General features: G+C 41.5%; 1 protein-coding gene and 1 pseudogene across 1 annotated transcript in view; one reads left to right on the top strand and one right to left on the bottom strand.

Moving 5' to 3' along the window:
- Positions 1–6,762: 6,762 nt before the first annotated feature.
- LOC126354828 (monocarboxylate transporter 13-like) overlaps positions 6,763–25,650 on the bottom strand; it is a 91,502-nt gene continuing 72,614 nt past the window's right edge. Inside the window, exons 7-9 of the mRNA XM_050004771.1 lie at positions 19,908–20,206; positions 11,567–11,758; positions 6,763–7,741 (exon numbers count right to left, since the gene is read on the bottom strand). Coding sequence (XP_049860728.1) covers positions 7,602–7,741; positions 11,567–11,758; positions 19,908–20,206 — 631 coding nt within the window. The 3' untranslated portion in view covers positions 6,763–7,601. The remainder of the gene's footprint in view (positions 7,742–11,566; positions 11,759–19,907; positions 20,207–25,650) is intronic.
- Positions 8,720–8,837, top strand: LOC126357252 (5S ribosomal RNA; annotated as a pseudogene).

Genomic DNA, 25,650 nt, shown 5'->3' with positions numbered 1-25,650 from the left:
AAAGGAAAGCAATATAAATGAATGAATAAATAAATGAATGAAAATGTTTTTACATATATCGATAAGATTAACATTACACAGAAACGTGGTACCCACAAAACAGTCACACAAAGCCGTGAAATACACAATGTGGAAAAACCCTTAGGTGAATTAAATGCTTAACTTCATTATGAACAAACACAAAGGGTAAACAGATCGGAAGCTGCCCCACGTTAGTCATAAACGAGAATACCACTCCGCTATCCTTCCTGCTTTAATAACGAAAGAATACTCTTCCATTAACGATCAACAAGTCGAAAATAAGAAAACACATTACTTTGTATTCCAGAGTAGACGTATAGAGAAATATTGTGTACACTTCTCAGTAACACATTATAAACACAGACAGTATGCTGCTTTCATATGTAGCTGTCCATCTTTCTCTATTTCTGTGTAATTCAGTGCAGCCACACTCAAAATTACATCATATCACACAAAAAGGCACTCCTGTGCTTCAGAATAGTTCAAAACAAATAGAAATAAGAAGGCTTGTTCACCTCCAAAGTCCAAAGCCATGGAGGAGTGTCAGCGCCCTCAATTCTCACTAGGTGAGGACGCTCTCTCCTCACAAATCTTAATGAGTAAAACGAAAATCGATTAGTGGACTCAAATACGACATCAAAGAGACGCGAGTGATAGACACGTAAGAGCGTAATACATAGAAATTGGCAATTTGCTACAAAGCATTCCAATAATGGTTAAGAAAGGCAAACGTACATATACAGTGTCAGTAGACTTAGAGAATGCATTAGACAATGTTGAATGAACTGACTCTTTGAAGTCCTGAAGGTAGCAGGGATAAAATACAGGGAGTGAATGGTTATTTGCAACTAGTACAAAAACAAGACTACAGTACTAAGTCAAAGAGAATGAAAGGGAAGCAGTGACTGAGAAGGGAGTAAGAAGGGCTTGCGGCCTGCCATGATTTTATTCGACATGTAAACTAAGCAAGCGGTAAAGGAAAGCAAAGAAAATTTGAAGAAGGAATTAAAGATCATGCAGAAGAAACAAAAATTTTGGGGTTTTGCTAATGACATTATAATTCTTCCAGGTACAGGAAAGAACTTGAAACAGCAGCTGAGGGGAATGGATAGTGATTTGAAAGAAAGTTATTAGCTGGACATCAACAAAAGTAAAACACGTCTAATAGAATGGAGTCGAATTAACTCAGAATTAGATTAGGAAATGAGACTCTAAAAGTAGTAAATGAATTTTGTTATTTGGGCAGCAAAACAACATAATGGCCGAAGTAGAGGAAATATAAAATTCAGACTGGTTATAGCAAGGAAAGCATTTATGAGAAAGCAGAATTTGATGAAATACAGACTGGTTATAGTAAGGAAAGCATTTGTGAGAAAGCAGAATTTGTTAACATCTAATGGAAATAGAAGTATTAGGAAGTCTTTTCTGAAGGCGTTTGTCTGGAGCGAGGGCTTGTACAAAACCAAAATATGGACAAAAAGCAGTTCAGACAAGAAGAACAGAAGCTTTTGAAATATTGTGATACAGAGGAATACTGAAGATTAGATAGGTAGCCCGTGTAACTAATAAGGAGGTAATGAATCAAACTGCGGAGAAAGTAAATTTATCGCGCAAGTTGACTAAAACAATATATCAGCTGATAGGACTCGTCAGTTTGGTATCAGAGAGAAGTATAGGAGGGTTTAAAAATTGTAGAGAGAAACCATAGGAAGAAGCGCGTAAGCAGGTTCGAAAGGATGTATGCTGCAACTGCTATGCAGAGACAAAATTGCTTGCACGGGATAGACTAGTTCGGAGAGATGGATCGAACCAGTCTTTGAACTTAACAACAGAACAACAACACTTATTAACATTTTCAGTCGTTCTTCCTCAGTTCTTAATTAAATCCTATTTATTCTGCATACAATAATAACTGTTATTTGTCTTTGCACCTACATTTGATTTTGGATCGTAACCAAAGATTTACATTGAGGTGACGTTAAGTCATGGGATAGCGATAAGCACATATATAGGCGGCCGTAGTATCGCGTACACAAGGTGCAAGAGGGCAGTTAATTGGCGAAACTTGCATTTGTACTCAGATGATTCATGTGAAAAGGTACGAAGTGGGGTTAAATACTTAGTAGCTTTTTATGATCTTTTCAAGAAATACTTTAGATTGTATCCATTAAAGGACACAACAGCGCTTGGCATCAACAGGAGTATTCTTACGGTATCATACAGACAGTCTGCAAGCCTGTCGCATTCCTAACAAATAATGCTTCGAGGTTTACATGCAAAACAGTTTCCTAGAGGACATTAACATCAAACACATTTTGATACTAAGATTTCATTTGAAAAGTAACTCGACTGAAAACATACTAACGTACGAAAGTTCACAACACACACTTTGGGTGGAAATCATTGAACCATTTTAACACACAGTAAACAACCCACCCATTTACAGAACCCCATATAAACCATCAAATCTCTTAATGAACAGCAACGAAGCCAATGAGTGGATTAACTCACTGCTATGACTGCTGAAAGAAGAATTAACACTGGTGAAAGGGAATACACTGATTCCACTCACTGAACAGACTATAATGCGAAATCCAGAGGGCTATCTTTTGAATTTTCCGAAAACATTCAAAATTAAAGGATTTTACCACCAACAAGATTTGAAAAAGTATCTGCATGAGTAGTAGTGATGATTGGTTCTTTAGAGTTGGAAAATGTGAAAGGTGTAAATCTATAATCAGAAACTTACGTAAAAATCTATTCTAAGCAATTTCGTACATGAATAGTTTTACTATGATGCACCCATTTAGGCACAACGAATGCTACATGAAACTCTGAGCTATTTTGCCTGAAATATGCTGACAATTTTTTTTGTATGTAACTGGATAAACCAGAAAAAAGAAATCTGTATATGTAGTTTGTAATTTCATATGTGACACTGATGCATATAAAAGCAAAGAAGTACGGTAATGCAAAGCTAGTGTAACTCTGAAAAGGGCCTCTTACTTAAATTGCTGTAAACTAAATAGACTTTTTAAAGTGCTCATCACTTTTCTAATGTCAAAAGTTCTTACTTGTTTGTGTATACATTAGTCGTGATGATTTTTTCTGGGTAAACAGTGGTTGTTTGACTAGAACAGTAAAGCAGTTGAGGATAATATGAGCTCATAAGCATGATACAAAATGTAAATATTTATGATATAATTAATGGTTTAGTATAGCTGTACTATTCTCTGATTATCTGTATTTGTAAAATCAAAATTCATGACCCTGAATGAAGCTAATTTCTAGTTCATTAATTGTAAATAGATAAGACGTAACTAAGCGAAGGACGAATACCTTAGCGTGGACGATGTGCGTATAACAAGATATTATGCTCCTTTGATTGAGCATAACTTTGGAATTTTAATTGGGTTTGTGTGTATTGTTGCACATGCATGTAGTAATTATTCTGCTTTAAACAGATGAGTCACGTTCTGGAATGACGACTTTAAGTCGTGATGAGTTCTTATTGTGGTAATTCTTTGAAAAGGAATTAGACAAGTCTATCAGTAGCTCGCAGAAAAGCAGGGATACTTTATAGAACGTAAGTACTTTTGTAAATAATGACAAGAAAGTGTAAAGATAGATGTGGAACTAATTTCCTTCAGCTGACCGCTGTGGCCGAGCGGTTCTCGGCCCTTCAGTCCGGAATCGCGCTGCTGCTACAGTCGCAGATTCGAATCCTGCCTCGGGCATGGATGTGTGTGATGTCCTTAGGTTAGTTAGGTTAAGTAGTTATAAGTTAAGGGGACTGATCGCCTCAGGTGTTAAGCCCTATAGTGCTTAGAACTATTTGAACCATTTTTAATTTCCTTCGTGTAAATATAATGAAACTACTTTTAGTTACAATAAGACTAACGCTATCTGCAGTTAATCATTTGAAGCATATTCGTATAACATAAATAACAATATGATGAAGTGAAAACCAGTGTCGGAATTATTATGTAACCTATTCGTACACTTGGAAAAAGGACAATTAAACGCTCGTGACAGAAATAAGGGTGTTAACGTACTGGCTAATGTGTGAGTGAAAATCCTGTGTCTGGCGGTGTTGCATAGTGCAACCGGACAATTTCGTTGACACAGATGGTGTAAGGTGGTGAAAATTTCACTTACCTGATCTCAAATCCTTGAGTTGCTCGTTGCCTGTGGTTCGGTGTGCAGAACAAGCATGTTCTTGCGTTGCAGGACGACGAATTCTAAACAAGAAATATAGCGAACTTGGCATCAACCTCACTTCTTCGCCAGCTACGAGCTTTAGCTGCGCATGCACGCAGCGTCAAGCCCAGTTTCGCACAGGAGGCACCATTAAAACGTGTCCAGCTAACAGAAAAGGACTTGATATGAAAGTATGCCTAATGAGGGCGCAAATTGTGTCCGTTATGAACTTTAGTGATTCACCGTACATTGCGGTGTATAATAAATAAGGAACCAGTGAATTCCACTACGAGATAAAACGAATAGACTGTTATAGTAAATAAACTCTAAAATGATGTCACTGTAGAAGTAATACGCCGATCTCTTAATGACCTGTAAGGATGAACTTGTGCTGTGTTTTATCTTTTAACTCTGCAAAATCGTTGTGAGTCGTTCAAAGACATTTCTGATATCACTGTACGACTGTTTCATGGAACGTCGCCCATGCTAGACAACTGAGGCCTAGACGTGTGATACCGCAGTTGGTTCATGATGCCACATTGCAGTCCAACCATACAACTCGTCGCCTGGGTTCACTCCTTCTGATTGTTGGTATGTGGTAGCTGCTGACGTCATCTGCCACGTTTTACCTGTTCCTATGTACGTATCAACGAGTACTGAAAGTGTGCCAACTGAACTATTTTAGATTCACTGTAACAGCGTAGTGACGACAGTTGCATTGGCACTACACTCCGAGTAAAAGGAACAAGTCAAGAAATTTTTGGACGATGAAAAGGAAAAAAATGTTTTAACTGCGTCAGTATGTATGTGTGTATAATATGTAATGTATACTGATCGACACTGTTTGTAATTATAGATGGATTGTGGTGCATGTGCTTAATGGCGATTAGATGAAGTCAGCGTTCACAAACCGTTCCTACGCCTTTCAAAGGGGCTATAAAACAGTACGTTTAAAATCTAGGAAAGGAAATCCATAGCCTCCAAAGTATTAGATACTACGGCCATTAAGACATTATATCTTGTGTAATTTTCGGTGTATTTCTGTCTGCAAACATCTGATACCTCCAGCTTGCTTTCTTTCCCTCCACTTGTCTCTTAGCATCTTGTCTGTCTGCAGAGATAGCAAAAAGTGATGGTGTTGTGCTGTCTAGACTAATTACATTTGATTTATGTCTGATAAATAGTAGTATAATATTGTTACTATTCCCTGTCCTAACCTTGTTTTGAATGCATTTTCACGGCTGAAACCAGGTGCACAGGACGACGTCGCTGTTATTAATACAGTGAAGCCATTGATTGGCAGCCATTGCTTCTGCCTTTAATGGAAACTACACGATTCATAAAGAATCAGTGTCTTACAAGAATTTGGTTTTAGAAATCCGATCCACACAAAGAAGTGTTTCCCCTCTACACTAATAGCAGCGTTGGAATACCTACATTACTCTCCATGGGCGTGCGTCGCTTTATTAGTACCGGACCAACAATACATTGCGCTGACGGCGTATAATTCGTCCCCCTCGTCAACATGATTTCTTCCTCTCTGCTTTTTCGCTAATCACGTGGGACAAACAACATTTAATCATTTATCCAAGAAGGAGGAGGAATTATATACCCTCAAATCTATAATAAATACGTTATCAATTGAAACAGGACAGTATACGTCATTGTTATATCTGAATGTATGCTACTATTATATATTAATTTCTACTCTTAAATAATGAAGATGTAACCAGCATTAAAAATAGATGCGAAACCTGTATCTAAGTCTAATCGTTATTCTTTATGTGGAGCACAAGTAATTTTTACAACTCGTATACGGTCCATAGTCAGCTGATGGTGGTGGTGGTGGTGGTCAGTGTTTAACGTCCCGTCGACAACGAGGTCATTAGAGACGGAGCGTAAGCTCCGGTTAGGGAAGAGTTGGGAAGGAAATCGGCCGTCCCCTTTCAAAGGAACCATCCCGGCATTTGCCTGAAATGATTTAGGGAAATCACGGAAAACCTAAATCAGGTTGGCTGGAGACGGGATTGAACCGTCGTCCTCCCGAATGCGAGTCCAGTGTATAGTCAGCTGATGTGACATATATAAAGCAGTGGTGTTTCAGAGCTTCGTTCTTAAATGTTATGCGGGACGATTTACTGTGGAAACTCAGATTAGGCGCAAAGAGCGATTTTAGCTCAAATGTTTATCACCTGGGCCATGAACCTATCAGTGATGTCTAATTTCTGACATGTCTTTGACACCGTGGTCACCTGACGAACATATACACTACCCATCTATAAATTCCAGATTTCGTCACGATGCACTACCAGCTCGTGTGATATTTGCCTGAAAAGAATTGCTGAGGCTCAGGCATGGATGTAATGTAGCCCCACTGGAGTAGAGAATGAAGAAAAAAGCAGATGTAAGAACAATTTCCAACAGGTAAAATATACTCGTGAGTCTTTCAATAGAGGTATTTCGATGTCTTAAACATGTATGATAACTATAAATTCAAAGTGTACTAAATACAATGATTGTAACTAATGGACGAGCATAGAATACCAAATAAATTAAAATATATTTCAGGTAACAAAGTTCCGTTTTCTCATTTACATGCATATTTACATAATTTCTCTATGTATTATTTCTCTGTAACGAGAAAAAAATATTATATTTCAATTGTCCAAGAGGATATAAATTACTAACATATAATGTTTATATTTGCAGTAATCTTCAAGACATTTCAGTATAACAGCAAATCAGATTACAGACCCATTTAAGTTCAAGACGAATTCCGCTGGCTTAGATTCGGTCAATCTCTACATTGTAAAGGTATCGCAATAATGGCCGATAAGCTCTTCTCATGATGATGTTGCACACTCTGTTGGAAAGTTACAGTTGCTGTGATTGACTGGTTGAGTCCCCAGGAGACCGAAAGGCGTGTGGGCAGCGTTTAATTGAACTGACTTTAAAGTGCCTCAGAGTTCAACGAAGCCAACCAGAAAAATGAATAAAACCACGTGTCAAATAGTGTGCGTTATCTTTTTGTATTATTAGAAACGATATTACTCTATGATAAAGTATTATTTTGTTCCAGAATGAGCTTCACACTAATTACAAAATCAGATAAAGCACACCTTTTGAGGCACACCGTTTCATTTGGGTCTCTCTATACTTGTGTGAAACATTATTCGGAATGTGATTTTCCTGTACACAAAAATCAATTGATCATACACGTGCTCAGAAAAATTAAGATTCTCACACCTTCGTCAAGTAGGAGCCTTTCTATCTCACAGATTCGTAACAGCTGGTGTGAATGATTGTAGTCTTCTTACGGAAATTATTGATGACTCTTATACCCTCTAGAGCAGAAAATACTTGACATGACGCAGCGTCGCTCACTTGTTGATCACCTTTCGCCGTCTCCTGACTGCGGTTACCACCATTTCCAGAGTCCACGGTGCCACACAAAACAGGCCGAGGACAGTGATTGCAATAAAACTCGCGGTAAAGCTGCCCGTCACATCTCTAACTTTACCTGAAAAAAAAGAAAACATAAAATTTAGAGTAGAAACAAACAATACTAGAACCAGATAATCCTTTTCAAGTTGAAGAGAAAGCTCTAGTCATAATTGTTTTAAATTATGGTTGCAGAAGCAATCTACTGCAGAATAAAAGGCCTTGCGTGATTTACTATTTGGCATTTTAGGAAACAAGCAAGATGAGGCTGTGTGCGTTGAGAGAAAACATTCGTAAGTACCTACGACCTTTCCCTGATGTTTACCTCTTGTACATTTTTCTCGTGTGGAAACGGAGTGATACAAATACTGTGCATGTCAGTTCAGTAATGGGTTTTGTAGAACCCGACAGTTTCCATTCTTATAAATATATTGAAAAATCTGGTCGCTGGAGAACGCGAAATGGAAGAGGATGATAATGTTTCATACTTTACTCTGATTTTTGTTTCTATGTTAGTTCTTTAACCTTCGTATACTTAACTAGAAATTAGAGCTCTTAAATCAGACTTTTATTTAATAAATGTCCAAGTGCATGGCCTTCTTAGGATATAAACTACTTAATTTAGTTCAAAGTAGTCAATGTGTTTGGAAAGCCTGGACGTGTGTCATTCATGATTTTCATGATTTAAATAACGAAAACTGCACCAGTTGCTTATTTTTTCATGCTTAACGCAACGTGTTTCGAGAATTTATTCTCATTTCCAACTGAGTTTCTAGAATGAGGTTTTCACTCTGCAGCGGAGCACACAGTTTTGAAAAAATGGCTCAAATGGCTATGAGCACTATGGGACTTAACATCTGAGGTCGTCAGTCCCCTATAACTTAGAACTACTTAAACTTAACTAACCTAAGGACATCACACACATTCATGCCCGAGACAGGATTCGAACCTGCGACCGTAGCGGTTCCAGACTGAAGCGCCTAGAACGGCATGGCCACACCGGCCGGCCACAAAGTTTTAGTCTGCCAGGAAGTTTCAGTTGAGTTTGTTTACATAAGCCAAAGGCCGTACCACTGTGTTAACACCGGTTCCCGTCAGATCACCGAAGCTAAGCGCTGTCGGGCTGGTCTAGCATTTGGATGGGTGACCATCCCGTCTGCCGAGCGCTGTTGGCAAGCGGAGTGCTCTCAGCCCTTGTGAGGCAAACTGAGGAGCTACTTGACTGATTGTGAGAAGCAGCGGTTCCGGTCTCGGAAACTGACATACGGCCAGGAGAGCGGCGTGCTGTCCACGCAGTGATATCCGTGCCCAGTGACGCCTGTGGGCGGAGGACGACACGGCGGCCGGCCGGTACCCTTGGGTCTTCATGGCGTGTTGGGAGGACTTTAGTTAGTTTCTTGTTTACATAAATATTTTTTGTGACATTTACATGTTTGCTTTTCTGCCTCTCTTGTATTGTAGTTGTCTTTTTGAGGTTGTACTGGGAAAATCGGACAAAATGAATCTTTGATGTTTTTATATGCTAATGTTGGAGATAGTCTACTTGCAAGTATTGTGCCTCCTCCATTACACAGAATATCACACACAGACAAATCATAACTTATGCTGTTTGTTTTTGTCATCAAAAAATGCTGTGGAGATATTACGACACTGTGGTTTCACAAAGAGTTTGTACGTAGCTTTTAACCACATCTGTCCTCGACATAACACGTGTGGAACCAGTTCTGACGTCAACGCCGCCACAGTGTCGGCGTCCAGGGTATCTAGCACCCGAATCAGGGCATGGCTTTCGCTTATTCCTCCCCATTTGTGTCATTCACATTTTTGTCAGGGAGTATTATAATTTCGAAAGCAATAATGTGAATTAAATACCATCAGTAAAATTAACCGCCTACTGGCAGTATATTAATCAAACATAGTGGCACATGCCTAGGGTTCCATATATGAAGATCAAACACACTCTATAGCTGTTTTTAATATAACGAGACAGGACAGACATCATTCATGTGATGTTTTATGAGCTGTGCCTTCCTATTTAGATCCGGAATGTGATAATGATCTGCAGCAAAGGTCGAAAGCGGTAATTGAAACAAACATACATAGTTTATTAAAGTTAACAAATCTTTATACAAAAAAATTGTTGCCAAGATCGCAGGTTACATTAGAAAATTAAAAAAATAATGACTCGTTTCGGTTGTGCATAACAACTATCGTCAGATGTTCAAATCGTAAGTGTAGGTGAGTATGCGTTGAACAGTATCTGTAGCGAAGATAACGCGAAAACGTGCATTTGTATTAAAAAGTAACAGACTAAGACAATACTGGTGTTAAAAGCAGCGTCAAGGATGAGTCAGTTGGTAACACATGGTCTTGCGAAATACAGGTAAAAAATAGGGGGAAGGGGGAGGCGGCAATTGGATAAGTAAAATGTCTTACGTCATGCCTTATGACCATTTGTAGAACTGGTAATGCAGTTAGAAAACTTTATACAACGCCAGCAACCATTAAAAACTGTGTAAGTAGGTTGTTTAGGTTTTTATGTTGGTAACGTCACGTAGAGCGCTGTATGAAAATCACTGGCTGTAATCGCTGTATTGCAGTAGTTCGAGTAACGTAGATTTTTGTGAGGTAAGTAGCTATTGTAGTGTTCATGAAAGGTATAGGTTCTGTAAGTCACGGCCGTTCTTTTGTAGGGATTATTGAAAGTCAGACTGCGTTGCCCTAAAAATATTGTGCGTCAGTTTAGTGACGATCAGAATAAGTAAAGAGAGAAATGTCTGAGTACGTTCAGTTTTGTTCAGCTGTTTGAAAATCAAATAACGTAAGAGGTTTACCAGCACAGTAATTCATACATTTTTCTAAGGGGATGTTTCAACAGTTCCACACCCTGGTTGAACTGAGATCAGTCCATCATTACCGCGATGTAGAATAGCTTTTTAATTCTTGTTTGTCGTTGCATAAGTCTTTCTCAGTGTATTACCTGGTTTACAAATGCAGATAATGGAAGACTGACGCAGTTTTACTGGTGCAACTACTCCCAGCCCCCCTCCTTTTTTACCTGCGTCTCGCACGAGTATGTGTTACGACACGGTTCACCTTGTTGTTGCTTTTAACACGAGTATTGCCTTAGTCTAGTTGTGTGTGTGTGTTTTCTTCTTTTTAATACGAATGCGTTTTCCGCGGTGTTCGCTGTTGATGCTGTTCAACGCATATTCACCTCCATTTACGATCTGGACAATCTAAAGACTGAAACTTCCTGGCACATTAAAACTGTGTGCCCGACCGAGACTCGAACTCGGGGCCTTTGCCTTTAGCGGGCAAGTGCTCTATCATCTGAGCTACCGAAGCACGACTCACGCCCGGTCTCACGGCTTTACTTCTGCCAGTATCTCGCCTCCTACCTTCCAAACTTTACAGAAGCTCTCCTGCGAAAGTTGCAGAACTAGCACTCCTGAAAGAAAGGATACTACGGAGACATTGCTTAGCCACAGCCACAGCCAGATGGTAGAGCACTTGCCCGCGAAAGGCAAAGGTTCCGAGTTCGAGTATCGGTCGGGCACACAGTTTTAATCTGCCAGAAAGTTTCATATCAGCGCACACTCCGCTGCAGAGTGAAAATCTCATTCTTGAATCTAAAGATTGTTGTTACACACCGGCGAAACTTTCATCATGTTTTAACTGTCCTATATGAATTGTGGTCGAAACGGTAAACTTTTTTCGTACATTTTTTGAAAAATTTTAGTAAATTATGCTAAGTCCTCTGTCTCCTTTCCTGATAATGTCAGGCTTCACAAACATAAAAAGTGGCTCAGACTGAAACTGAAGTTGTCACGGTATCTTTAGACGTTATGTCTTCGATTATGAAATAGCTGTTTATTTTTTCCTTTCTGGCAGGTGTACTTACCGATGGCAGGTCCAAAGGCCACGGTCATTACGCCGCCCATAACGGTCTGGATCCCGAGCGCGGCGGGGAAGCGCTCCTGGCTGCACGAGTCGGCCACCACGAGAGGCGCCAGCACGAACATGAAGCACTTACAGAAGCCCAGCAGCGCACACAGCACCGCGATGGCCATGAAGTCGGTGAAGAAGATGTACACTGGAACACGAAACACGGACACAGCAGTCACGCCGATGTCAAGCTGCATTTAGAAAAGGCAGCGTGATTCGAAGAGATTCGTCAGATTTCACGAGACTATGTTTAGGGCATGTCGGCAGCTCGTGGTGTCGCGGTAGCGTTCTCGCTTCCCGAGCACGGGGTCTCGGGTTCGATTCTCGGCGGGGTGTGGGATATTCACGTGCCCCGAGATGACTGGGTGTTGTTGGGTCGTCTTCATTATCATCGTTCATCCGCATTACGGTCGGAGGAAGGCAACGGCAAACCACCTCCATTAGGACCTACTCTCAGTCAAAAAGCATTTCCATATTTAGTACGTGAATGAAGAGAGAAATATGGACTAAATTTCAACTTACGCAGAGGCCAAAAAATTTTTACTGTCAAAATAAACATACAATTCTACAAGAGTATTTCATTTACATGTATATACATCGACCGTTAGGGTACTTCTTTCGATTATGTTTGGTATCAAACCTTCGACTTGCATTTCACAAGTGTTCAGCGTGCACTCCCCCGAAAGCTGGATAAACATCCAGACGATAGTAAAATTCGTGGCATATTTTTGCGTCCCTGAAGTAATTACTTTCACCTTTTTTTTGTTATGTGGCCCTGCGGTTCATCCAAAGTTGTTAGAAAGGGAGGCACGTGGACAGAGTCTTTTACAAAGCCACGTCCCTCTCCCTCCCCAAAGAAAAGGGCGCCTCGGAGGCCAGTGGCGCAATCTGAGATCCATACTTCTGTTACGGCTCATCTGTATTACTAAATGACTAACCGGATTCATGGTTCATAGCCGCAGTTGTAGGTTGCCTATCTAACGACTTACAGAAGCAACAAAATTTTGATTTTCAACATTTCACATAATCACTGATGGGATCTAAACATTTAAAATGGTGTCATTATCTACTCATTAAGAGGTATAATCTTACGTTAAATGTTTAACACACTGAGAGAAGTATACAGTTAGGAACTGTGTATATAGGGTGTTTCACAATTCATGTAACACACTTCTAGTGATTGTTGAGGGGACTTAGTAGATCAAGTTTTACGCAGGAGCCCGTGTCTGGAAACATCATACAACGACGCTACATGGCGTAAAAATTTTACACACCGTCGCCTGTAAATGCACAGTATGTATATACAAGATAATTTCGTGATGATGCAGCCACGCGGTGTGGCCGCAGGGTTTGGGGTGTCATGTCGCGGATTGCGCGGCTCCTCCCACCGGAGGTCGAGTCATCCCTCGCGCATGTGTTTGTGTGCGTGTTATTGTTAGCATAGGTTAGTTTAAGTTAGTTTAAGTAGTGTGCAAGTCTAGGGACCGAGGACCTCAGCCGTTTGGTCCCTTAGTGATTCACACACATTTGAACATGATGCACATTTTCAAACTGCCGGTCCCAAACCACAACCACACTGGTGGGTTATTAAGACAACCTACCATGGTGATTTGGCTCTTAACATGGAAAGACTTTCCGAAAGTTGTGGCTACGTAACTGTCCATCTACATTATGGAAATGTGACCGATAAAAACCTGAAGATGCGTCAATGTTGTCGAGAGACCGGTAGTTGCAAATAAAACACCATCGATTACTTACCGATAGATGACAGTTGAGTTGATTTAATAATTCATAATGTGAGATACCTGGAGACGACATGATTACATACTCCAATGTTTAAAATTAAACCTCCTAAAAGCCGTTACACGATGCGAGATCTAAAGAATTGTAGTAAAATACTCAGATTTGCGAGATATCTCCGTACAGATAAGCAAACTGAAAAATATGCCAATATGGCTGAGACTCCATTAGGATCAGTGGATCATTGTTGAGATATAATGAGATACGTATCAGCATGGGACAGAATGTAATTTCAGACTCTCATCCAGCTGTGCCAATGTTGTATAACAGAAATCTCGCCAGTTTTTGTCAGAGGAGAAGATGCAATTCACGAAGCAGCCAGTTCAACTTCACATCAGACCCGTTTCTCAACCGCTACAAGGGTTTGGTCAGCAGTTTCAAAAGAATAAGTCCAAGATGAAGAAGAGAAAGACGTTAAAGCCAAAGAAAACATGGTATTTACGAAAGCAGAAGCTGGAGAATCGTAGAAGAAAAAACGATAATCATTATGAGGTAGTTGATAGAAGAGAATGATTATGATATTAGTGATGAAGACGGTGATGATGACAATAAAGACGAAGAAAGAGGAAAAGAAGAGAATTATTGTGATGAAGATGACGTTTACTATTGGAAGGTGGTCTCAAACAAATCGTCAGCTGGTATCGACTATACACTCTGGAATGACCCAAACAAATTGTTAGAATGAGTAGTTAGCTTCAAAAGCGATAGGCAATAATTAATCTGCTAATGATACAATACCTACTCAGCAGAAACTCCGAGAGGCATTGATTATTGCTTGAAATTTACAGTGGCTGTAAAAGTAAGGTCAAAGACTCAATTCCAGGTTGGAATGTTGCATTTGAAAACATACGTCATTTGAAAGACATCCACAGAAGGTGCATTTCGCGAATTCCAAAGTTTTGGAAACTAGTTCATGTAATCACTGTATGAAATGTCGCTTGTAGATCAGCAGAAATTGGCACTTGGTAACAGGTGGTGTGGGATAGTATTCGACTTCAGAGGAGAACTGAACGTACAGGCGGATTTGTAGTGCCAACACTACAAACTGGTTGTCACATATGGTAAAAATATATGAAAATATTAAGTGTGACAACGTAAAAACATTGTATAATTTAAACTTTGAATATCCCTTGTCGTAGCCATAGCGTGCATTTAACTTTGCTTTGGAACGTTCTACAATAATTCTTTTATATAGAGTATTTTTGCTTGATTTTTCCTCCAGTTCACCCTTGAGTAATGTATTATAAAACTGGAGATGACATTTACTGACGAGACAATATTTTAGGTATTTTCTTCTTTTTTTGACGTTGGAAAAACTGTTAGAGAGAATGCTATTGAACAGAGCGAAAAAATTCAATTGTGTGTTTGCTTACGATATTTTTAGTTCAATAATCCAACACTTTTGAACTTGCTGCCCAGTTCAAGTAAAGAAGGAGAAGCTTTTAAAAATACAGTATTATAAATAGGTTGTTTCGAGTATGATGGGCTATGCAAAAATATACTGTGCTGTCATTAGCTGACTGATGTTAATGAAAGCTAAAAAATTTCCCATTACTGCCGTCTGGTATTTTTAAAAGCTGTCATTGGCTGAAAATTTTCCTTCCCAGTGCCATCTTGTATTCATGTATTTCCCGTCCCTCGCCATCTTGCGAACTTAAGACTTCCCGCCAATGTCATCTTGAAATTTGTTTCCTGAAGTCATGACGACGACATGGATAAGGGACCGTGACTTGTGAGGTCACAAATGTAAGGAAATTACATTTTTTATACTTGTACACAAAGTGGTCCACGTTTTTCAGAGATATACTTCTCATATGACGATTTTACACCTCAAACTTATCGTGAAAGAAAGCGTGTACCTTAGGAAAGTAGGTCATGACTGATATTAAAAACTTTACGTACCCATTAAATCAATATCAGTAATGTGACTGCTCCCAACCAGTTACAATATTTAATTCGGGGAGTTTAACATACTGAGTGTAATCTCAGGTTTAACTGTTTGTGTCTTAGGTACAACTACTCTTGTTAATGAATGCAATGATATTTAGCAAAACAGACTAAGATAAAAAGCTACTTTGTGTAATTTAAGAAAACAGAAAGGAAGAATCTTTAAGGCACTATAGAAACAGAAACCTTGCTCGTTTTTGACGTAGTCTAACGCAGATAGAGTTATAGACGGACCAACAATTGAGACATTATGCATACAGAAGACCTAGAAAACGCGCAGTTCATTTACACACACACACACACACACACACACACACACACACACACAATTACACTACCTCATTTTATCCCCCCACCCTCCCCCATAACTGACGAATTTGTAATAAACAGATTTTGCAAAATCTCGCCCTAGTGTTCAATATGTCGCGTCATACGTGAGAAAAAGATGGCCTAACAGCCGAGCATTTCTCAACAACTTGTGCTTGTGCGTCCGTCAGCAAAATACTGCTGAAAAACGATATTTCTTAGATCGGGAAACAGACCAGAAAAATTAGGTGTGTTAAATAAAAACATTACAGTCATTTTTAATCGTACAGTATTTCCCGAATATTACGAAGTGTCCTGCCAAAAAATGGGCGATCGCCGAGCGAACGGTTACACCAACACAGGGCAACGCAGGATTATTTAGGAGCGTTTACAGGCACAAACATTTTTCGAATAGTGGTGAAATAGTAATCTGAGGCCGATAGGAGGATTAATACATAATATACTCTCTTAAGACTCTTTGTTCTTATTAGTCAAGAACGACAGCTTGCCTTGTATTTGAAATTATCTGCTTTTAATTTAGAGCTGGTTTGTTTAAATTATTAAGTGAGTTGGATAGGTTTGGCACGTCATTGTACGAGATGTGTGAGAAAACTAATGAGACTAATATTACATCTACGAAATATTTTTCTTTCAAACAACAATAGTTTCCCATTCAAAGTAGTTCGCTTCGGCACCTACAGGGTGCGGCGTTTCAATTTGAATTTCCCGCCATATCGTAGATCCGCCGGAGGTCGCGATTGGCGTTCTTGAAAGCCATAGGCACCTAGAAAACAGTCGGAACCTCAAAATGGTCAAGACATTACGGACAAGTGCGGAGAACAACCGAAGAGCTGTGATTATCGAAAGTCTTCGCTCTGTGCGTTCGCCACTGCAATAGTCCGGTTCTTATGGTACTCAAGATAAACTGTTTACGATATTGTGGCCAAGTATAATGCTTCGGAGAAGTCTGGGATGATATCATTCCACTATATTTTTTTTTTTTGCAAAGGGTCTAACTGTCCAAGAAGTTCGTCTGCAAATTTTGACGAATATCGTGAAACCGTGGATGGTAACTGTGACCTCGGGGAGACACTGTATCTTTCAACGGTACACCGGCTCATACGAGCCATTTAGTCCAAAACTGACTTTCGAATAACGTTGACATTCGAATCCCCTCGACTACTATGTTTGTAGTGTAGTCGAAAGAGTTACCATAAGACGAGACACCCTAATGTCGCATCTCTACGCACCGCTGTCGAAACAGCATTCACGACTTCGGACAGTGCTGTTTTAGAGAGTGCGTGCGATCGCTTCAGAGCAAGATTGGAAGCGGTCATTGCGGCTGAAGCGGGTTACATCGAGTAATGTTACTCTTGAAGGTTATCAATACTTAGATGTAAAAGGATTTTCAGTTTCATTTTTATTTTTGACATAAATTTGCTTTTAAAGAAAAGTTTCATTTATCTCTATTTAAGGGCCGCACCCTGTATACACTGGCAGAGTCGTTGTCTCCAGTCTTGGTAGCAGCGCTGAAAAGTTACAAATGGCAGGACCTTTAACATATCACTCACATTGTTCTGAATGTTCTCCAGAAAACCAAAATGATGTTGTAAGTAGGCTGTTTAGGTTTTTTTATTGATAACGCCGCCGCCACGAAGCGCTCTGTATAAAAATCACTGGCTGTGCCGTGTGCAATCTGTGGCTGATTTGCATTGTTGTCTGCCATTGTAGTGTTGGGCAGCGGCAGCTGGATGCTAACAGCGCGTAGCGTTGCGCAGTTGGAGGTGAGCCGCCAGCAGTGGTGGACGTGGGGAGAGAGATGGCGGAGTTTAGAAATTTGTAAGAATTGGTGTCATGAACTGATATATATGACTATAAAGGTAAATACATTGTTTGTTCTCTATTAAAATCTTTCATTTGCTAACTGTGCCTATCAGTAGTTAGTGACTTCCGTAGTTTGAATCTTTTAGTTAGCTGGCAGTAGTGGCGCTTGCTGTATTGCAGTAGTTCGAGTAACGAAGATTTTTGTGAGGTAAGTGATTTGTGAAACATATAGGTTAATGTTAGTCAGGGCCATTCTCTTGTAGGGATTATTGAAAGTCAGATTGCGTTGCGCTAAAAAATATTGTGTGTCAGTTTAAGCACAGTCTTGTATAAATTTTTCAAAGGGGACGTTTCAATGTTCTTGTAAGATGTTTTTCGATTTAGTGACGAGAAAAAAGTCACAAGGACTCAGATCAGGTGAATAAGGGGGGGGGGGGGGGGGCTGTGGAACAACAGAAATTCCGTTTGGGGTACAAAATTCCGTGACGGAAATGAAATGAAATGTCGTGTGGCTAGGGCCTCCAGTTGGGGAGGCCGGTAGCCTGGTGCAATTCTTTTAGGTTGACGCCACTTCGGCGACTTGCGTATCGATGGGGTTGAGATGAAGATGATTAGGACAACGCAACACCCAGTCCCTGAGTGGAGAAAATCTCCGACCCAACCAGGAATCGAACCCGGGCCCCTCGGCATGACAATCCATCGCGCTGACCACTTTTTTTAAATTTTTTTAATCTCACTTTTTTCGCTTTAGTTCATTGCATCTGCTCGGGGCGGACGTCGTAAGAAATCCGTTTAAGTTCGTCGTTGATCAGTTAATCAGTTTTCTTATTACAGAGGGCAGCTAACCCTCTGCCAGAACACGCTGAGCTACCGTGCGGCGACCACTCAGCTATCGGGGCTGACGTAATGGAAATGGCCGTATGACATGGTGCGTTGCCATGACGCAGCATCCACTTGTCTGCAGAGTCCGGTCTTATGTGATCCACCCTTGCCCTGGGCCTTTAAAGGACATCTTCGTAAAGCACTTAGTTGACAGCCGGCCGGAGTGGCCGAGCGGTTATAGGCGCTTAAGTCCGGAACCGCGGGACCGCTACGGTCGCAGGTTCCAATCCTGCCTCGGGCATGGATGTGTGTGTTGTTCTTAGGTTAGTTAGGGTTAAGTAGTTCTAGGTTCTAGGGGACTGATGACCTCAGATTATAAGTCCCATTGTGCTTAGGGTCATTTGAACCATTTGAACGAACTTGGTTGACAGTATGTTCTGCAGGAAGAAATTCTTTGTCCACGACACCCCTACTGTTAAAAAAGTTTTGATTTGCTCACTTGAACTTCTTTCGGTAGAATAGATGTCTCAGTATGCTACTGTTCACTTTGCCACTTTCCTCAGGGTCGTATTCAATATCCAGGATCCATTGCCTGTGGTCTTTGGCAATCCTGTCAAGAAGATCAACGCAGACGTTTCTTCGATGGTAATTCTTCTCGGTTGAGAGGTTTTTCGTCAGTATTTTGGCAAATACCTTTCTCATACTCAGAACTTTGGTCAAAATTTGATGTACGGTGAAAGCGTTTAAGAGGCCACCGATCATCCTGATTGTTAAATGCCCGTCTGATTTCACAAGAGCACAGATAAGTTCGACGTATCCGCTAGTTTCTGAAGTTAAAGAGCTCCCAGAGCGAAATGCTTCTTCAACGTGTTCTCGGTCTTACAAAAATAATTATTGTCAGCGGATTTCTCAGTTTGAGATAAAAGATGATAGCATAACGTTGCTCTAAATTCAGCTGTTCCATTTTCGTAATACGTAACAAAAACACGACTTCACGTACGGCGCTCTCAAATACCACGTGATGGCTAAAGAAAATTGAAACTGGGACTGAGAATCTGGAAGGAATGAACACATCGGTCTTCTCAAGTAGCACAACATGGCGTTACCAGATCTCTCACAGTCTCACTACCTTTTTATCACACACTTCGTATTTCGGGTAAATGAGTGCATCTCTGCGTACATATATAATTATTATGCAATAGCATTGCAAGTATATCTTTCTGAAAATTATATTGAATGCCAGAGAAAGATCTTAATGTAATTGCATTGTTCCTGATTTTTGCGTGTTTTGAGTAAAGATACCGAGCGCATTTGTGGACTGCCTGCAACGTTATTCGATTTGAGGTGCACAGTGAATTTAGTTTCATTCATTTCACCTCAGAACTCCACACGTCATTCAGTTTAACGTAACGAGATTACGCCATCACTTAATTACACTGTCATTTAAATTACATAATTTAGGCTGATCATCCTATTATGTAATAAACAGTTAATAAATACTCTACAGTGACATCAGTGTCGCGCAGGTCACTACGCAGTGCAAGATGCGTAGGAGCGACCTATGTACGTTACTGCAAGCAGCAGGGCAGGGTACTTACGTGCTCGGATGACCAGAGTCGCCGCTGAGCTCAGTAGGAAGACGAGTCTGTTGTCGGGCACGCAGCAGGCTCCCAGCACAGCCACACTGAAGCGGCCCACGAGGTCGGCGATCCCCATCACGGATATGCAGAGCGCGGAGTCCTCGCGGGAGAACTCGTTGTGGAACAGGTAGAGCGGCAGCAGCGTGCAGAACACCATGTCAACGAACATGGAGAGCGCCGTGCCGACCAGGATGTTAGTGCAGCGCAGGTCTTGCAGCAGTCTCAGGTCGAACAGGTCCACCACGGTCAGCCACCAGCTGCGGATACGACAGATAATTTACTTAACTGTATCCTGCAAGTTTGTCTACGCCTCGTTTAAACGCGGCGAGTTCGCAGATTCCCCTGCTCCTCCCGCTCGGATAGCGCGCCAGGATCGTGGGGGAAGTGTGCAGGTAGGCTGAGCGCTGTGACTCTCTTGCCAGGGCACGTCTCAGAAGCCGAATTCTTAACCGCCCCTGAGCTAAACTATTGCTCAAGGCATGTCTTAGAAATAGAGCGTGTAACAACGAGGGACACCCAAACTTGAAGGAAAACTTACACACAGACGAATAAAATGTGTTGTATGGACATAGGTGCCGCGCGGGATTAGCCGAGCGGTGTTAGGCGCTGCAGTCATGTACTGTGCGGCTGGTCCCGGCGGAGGTTCGAGTCCTCCCTCGGGCATGGATGTGTGTCTTTGTCCATAGGATAATTTAGCTTAAGTAGTGTGTAAGCTTAGGGACTGATGACCTTAGCAGTTAAGTGCCATAAGATTTCACACACATTTGAACAATTTTTTTGGACATAGGTCTGGAAACGCTAATCCTGGGAAAGACAGAGAAAAAAACAAACCAGTATTACAGGAAACGTTTTCTTGCATGAAATTTTCAAAATACCCTGTTTGGTTAGAATATGCAGTGAGACGTAATGCTAGGATTGGACAAAAAGTAATGACAGCACTGCCATAACATGAAGGATGTGCGTCCAGTGTCATGTGCATTGGCTCCAGCTGATAGCGGAAGGTCTGTTGAAGTAGTCCAGTGAGTGGCGACGGCTGTGTTTGTGTCAGTTGCAGTGTGTAGTGTCTGAAAGAGCGGCAGGCCGGTTCAAGAGTCCTTAAGAGTAAGTTCAGCAAACACGGAAAACGTGCGTGGATCAAGATTGAAGTGGCACGTAGTAGAGTGCACAACAATGTTTTGATGGACTAGGTGAAGTGTGTGGTGATGCAGCATTGACATATCATATGGTGGGGAGATGGGCGAAATTGTTTAGGGGTGGCAGGGATGTCATTCAGGATTAGCCCAATGAATGGAAATTTCATGGTTATCCTCTCCCACAGAACACTTGCCATGAACCAGCCGGTACGAAAGTGATGGTTATTGTGGCTCACAATATCCACAGGCTAATCCAGCATCACCTTGTACCGCAGGGGCAGACCGTCACTGCAACCTACTACTGCAGTTTATTGTGAAATCTTCTTGATCCTGCACTCAGAAGAAAGTGGCAGCATCTTCTGGCACTGCATCCAATCATCCGTCATCACAACGCATGGTGCCACATGGTGAACCCATATACAAGTCACTACGTATGTGGGGGTAGGAGATACTGGAACATCCACCGTATTCACTCAATATGAGTCCGTGAGATTATGAACTGTTTGCCAAAATGAAGCAACCTCTTCGGGGTATACGCTGCAAAAGACGAACTTCGTGGCATACGCTGCAAAACAAGAAAAGACATCATCCGTGCCGTAGAGCGGTCCCCTTGCGAGGCATTGACACAGAGGGCCGCGCTGATGATGTGCGACGCTATCCACATCTTTGGGGGAAGGTGATCGAGATGCAGAGCGATTATATTGAGGGCATAGAATTCGGTGAACAGCTGTCAGTCAAGTCTGGTACGAATTATAACAGTGTTTTATCCACCGCATTTACTTAGATTCGGCGCTAGTGTTCGTTGTTTCACTGGAACGATGGTAATGTTGACATGTGACTCTCTTAATCGCTTGTGGTGACATGCCACTAACCTCTACTAGCATCAAGCACGTTATATCAACTGTTTAATGTTAATCATGGACTGTGCTAGATTGCGTGAGACATGGCCAGCAAGAGGGGGAACAATTCCTTGGCCTCAAAGCTCTCCGTACCTAAATCCACTGGACTTTCATTTGCGAGGGCATTTGAAAGTCTTGTGTGCGGAAACCCAGTAATGTACAGAGTCTTAGTGCGTGTACTGTGGAAGACTGTGAAACAGTGAACAGTTCTGCATGGATACTTCAGCGCATACGTAATTCAATGCGACGGCTGATTGATGCGTGTATCATTGCTGATGGAGGGCATTTTTAACACTGCAATTAGCAAAGTGTTTCATACCATGCTGATGCGTTCTTTTCCTGCGCGTTTTCCACGATTAGTGTATTGAGGAGTTCTAGAAACTGAGCTCTAACATGGAAAGTAAGAATTTCTGGACCCAACCACATACAATATTTTTTCTTGGTCTATGCGTGAGGAACGTTTCCTGAAAGATTGGCCATACCTTTTTGTTACACACTGTATTTGACTTATCACGTTTATTTGTCCCACTAAAGGATGCAAGAATTCATAGTACACGTGAATCTGCAAATACTGTACTACAGCTACAAAAGTGGAGAGATGATGACATTAGAAAGGCAACCAGAACGAAATAACGTTTCTGTAATATTTGTCTTTCAGACTTTAGTAGCCTGGGTATGACACTACTTAGCAGGCAGCAGTACTCATGAATACTGACTGCCAGCTTGGCACTGAGTTGGACTATGACATATGCGTTGGTATATTGTGGTACAGAGGACATCTTTCACTGCTTAGCAGTACCGTTAGTAAGTTAATGCTACTTACATTTACTTGTTTATTCATGAGCTCATACATGTGAGTGTTTTACTTTCAGAACATGTACTTATATAATCAAGGCATTTTAAAACCAAATTATGCAACTGGACAGTCTTTGTGTAAATCGTTTGGCCCTATCCTTTTACATATGCGTGTTACCCCCTCCGTAATTCTTATGGTTTGAGGCTTAATTCTATATTAGCATTGTTAGTACTACTCAAATTCCTTGACTTACAAGCACACTGGACGGGAAGGATAGTCATCCCCTCGGAGGCACCATTTTAATACTGTGTAACACAGCCCCAAAAAAAAAAAAAAAAAAAAAAAAAATGGCTCTGAGCACTATGGGACTTAACATCTGTGGTCATCAGTCCCCTAGAACTTAGAACTACTTAAACCTAACTAACCTAAGGACATCACACACATCCACGCACGAGGCAGGATTCGAACCTGCGACCGTAGCAGTCGCGCGGTTCCGGACTGAGCGCCTAGAACCGCTAGACCACCGCGGCCGGCAACACAGCCTCAATTTTGATAATGGACTCGTCGGTGACGAAGAGTGTTCACAAGTTCCTCGGCAATTGTCATATAGGATTCTGTTACGACCACTCAAGATACACCATGTTACATAGCTACACCTGGTACACCACTCCTTACCAGGTAAAGCCATTAATTTGTGATTTCTTTAAGTATCGGCAAGTGCCGGTACGAAGATGAAAATCGTAAGAGCAAAGAAGGCGGTGAGAAGACGTCAGCCAATAGCCGGCTGACAAGGACCGCATCACGACAGGGGCGTCCTCTAGCCGAAGAGAATATAAACACCGCTCCTGCCAGCCTCGGACGGAGAGTATCAGGACAGTACTAGCTCGTTCCTAGAAGAGAGCACTACGACAGCCGATATTAGTGATCCACAAAATGTGTGACAAACTTGCATGAACGATGTATACGACAAAGGACTTTGATTTTGCATGTCGCCCATCGTTTGCGACACCATGGTAAATTCAAAGTAGTCTATTGTCTATCATGTTTATTGTATAAAAACTACTGATGCCATTTGCTTGAATTTTTGTATAGCATTCCGAGAACGCAACATCCATTAGGCATCCTGTAAGAGACGAATGGGCTGGACCCCACAGTGGGAATGCCGTTGTTCGACACGTTTCACTTGCTGTTCCAAAGAGGTACAGCCGCCGTGTATCTAATTAAGATCGAGTGAAGGTGTGAGCCTGAGTGTTCATCAAATCAGGAACCTATGCGTGCAGCCATGTGAACAAGGGATGACAGTGTATGCCGTATAATCATTATGAAGATTTGGAAGAAAGGGCAACATCTGGTCACCGAATTTTATAACAAATATCCTACGGAGTGTCTGATACGTCACTCCCTGGTTTTAAATAATTGTTTATTTATGAACAAATTTTCTTAGACCTACTTTTGTTAGAAACAGCACTCCATGAGGTTGTGTTTAATATCATTTCTTCTTTAGTTTCAATTACAAAAGAACGCCTCTGACTGTGAACGAACGGGCCAAAACAGCAGATGCTTGTGAGGTCCGGGACACAGTGGTGCGAGTACAAATGTCGTTGTGAGCTGAACGAGTGATCCATGCAACGCTGGGTGCAAAAACAGTTAAAAATTTCCATTTCAAATTACTAACAACAGGGAGTGTCGCCGGTGCAACAAGATCGCGGGAACCCTCAACTTCGAGGACACCAGAAAATGTTGACAGAGTTCGTGAAATGTGCATGAGGCACCCTAAGAAATCACTGCGTCAAGGATCTCGTGAAAGTGGTCTTTCTTGCTACCCAGTACAATGATGCAAAAGACCTCATTTTTACGCCATGGAGACACATTACATGCAACAGTTGTTTCCTGATGACTGTGAAAGAAGAACTGAGTTTGGATAAATTTTCTAGAGTTAAAATGATGACTGGCCCGCACTTTTTGAGAACATTCTGTGGACTGATGAGGCAGTTTTCCACATTAGAGGATGTGTAAATTGGTGCAGCTGCCATTACTCGGTAACCGAAAAGAAGCACAGGGGCATCCGAAGGCGATAGTGTAGTCTGGCATCACGTTATCTGAAGTTGTTGGTCCTTTATTTCTGCGGAACACAATGAAGGTGAAAGATACCTGTAAATGCTGCAAGATCGTGTATGGCCAGTAATTTCACAGTGGAACAATTTACAGCTTCATTCATGCAGGATGGAGCACCTGCACTTCTTGCAAATTATGTCCGCGAAAGGCTGCATGATCATTTTCCAGGTAGTTGGTTTGGCAGACGTAGTAGACATGAATGGCCTGACCGCAGCCCTGGTTTAAGGCCTTGCGATTTTTATCTGACGTGTTAGCCATATTGCTAGTACTAGCTCTTCTATTCCCGAGGAATAATCCATGTAGATCACTTGGAACAAGGCAAAACTGTAACTAGACGCTATTATGTTTCATTATCGGATCGTTTGAAACTTGCGTTGGCTGAAAAAAGATCGAGGTTGGCACTCGAAGAAGTACTCTGTCACTATGATAATGCACTATCCCACACGCCAGCGGAACGATGGCCAAAGTGCATTAATTGGGCTTTCAATGTTCCTCATTCACGCTATTCACCAGGCTCAGCCCCATGTGACTTCTTGCTGTTGCCTACCTTGAAACTTTGGCTTACTGGGACGAAGAGTTTGTTAGAGGATAGCTGGACCAAGTGCATATCTCTCAAAGCAGACTTACGTCCAGAAGTGAGGTGGCCGACCGTTGTGACCGAGCGGTTATAGGCGCTTCAGTCCGGAACCACGTTGCTGCTGCGGCCGCAATTTCGAATCCTACCTTGGGCATGCATGTGTGTGATGTCCTTAGGTTAG

The sequence above is a fragment of the Schistocerca gregaria genome, chromosome 3 (genome assembly GCF_023897955.1).
Source record: "Schistocerca gregaria isolate iqSchGreg1 chromosome 3, iqSchGreg1.2, whole genome shotgun sequence".
Lineage (NCBI taxonomy): Eukaryota > Metazoa > Arthropoda > Insecta > Orthoptera > Acrididae > Schistocerca > Schistocerca gregaria.
Note: the sequence above shows the minus strand (reverse complement) of the source record. Positions and strands in the feature narration are given on the sequence as shown.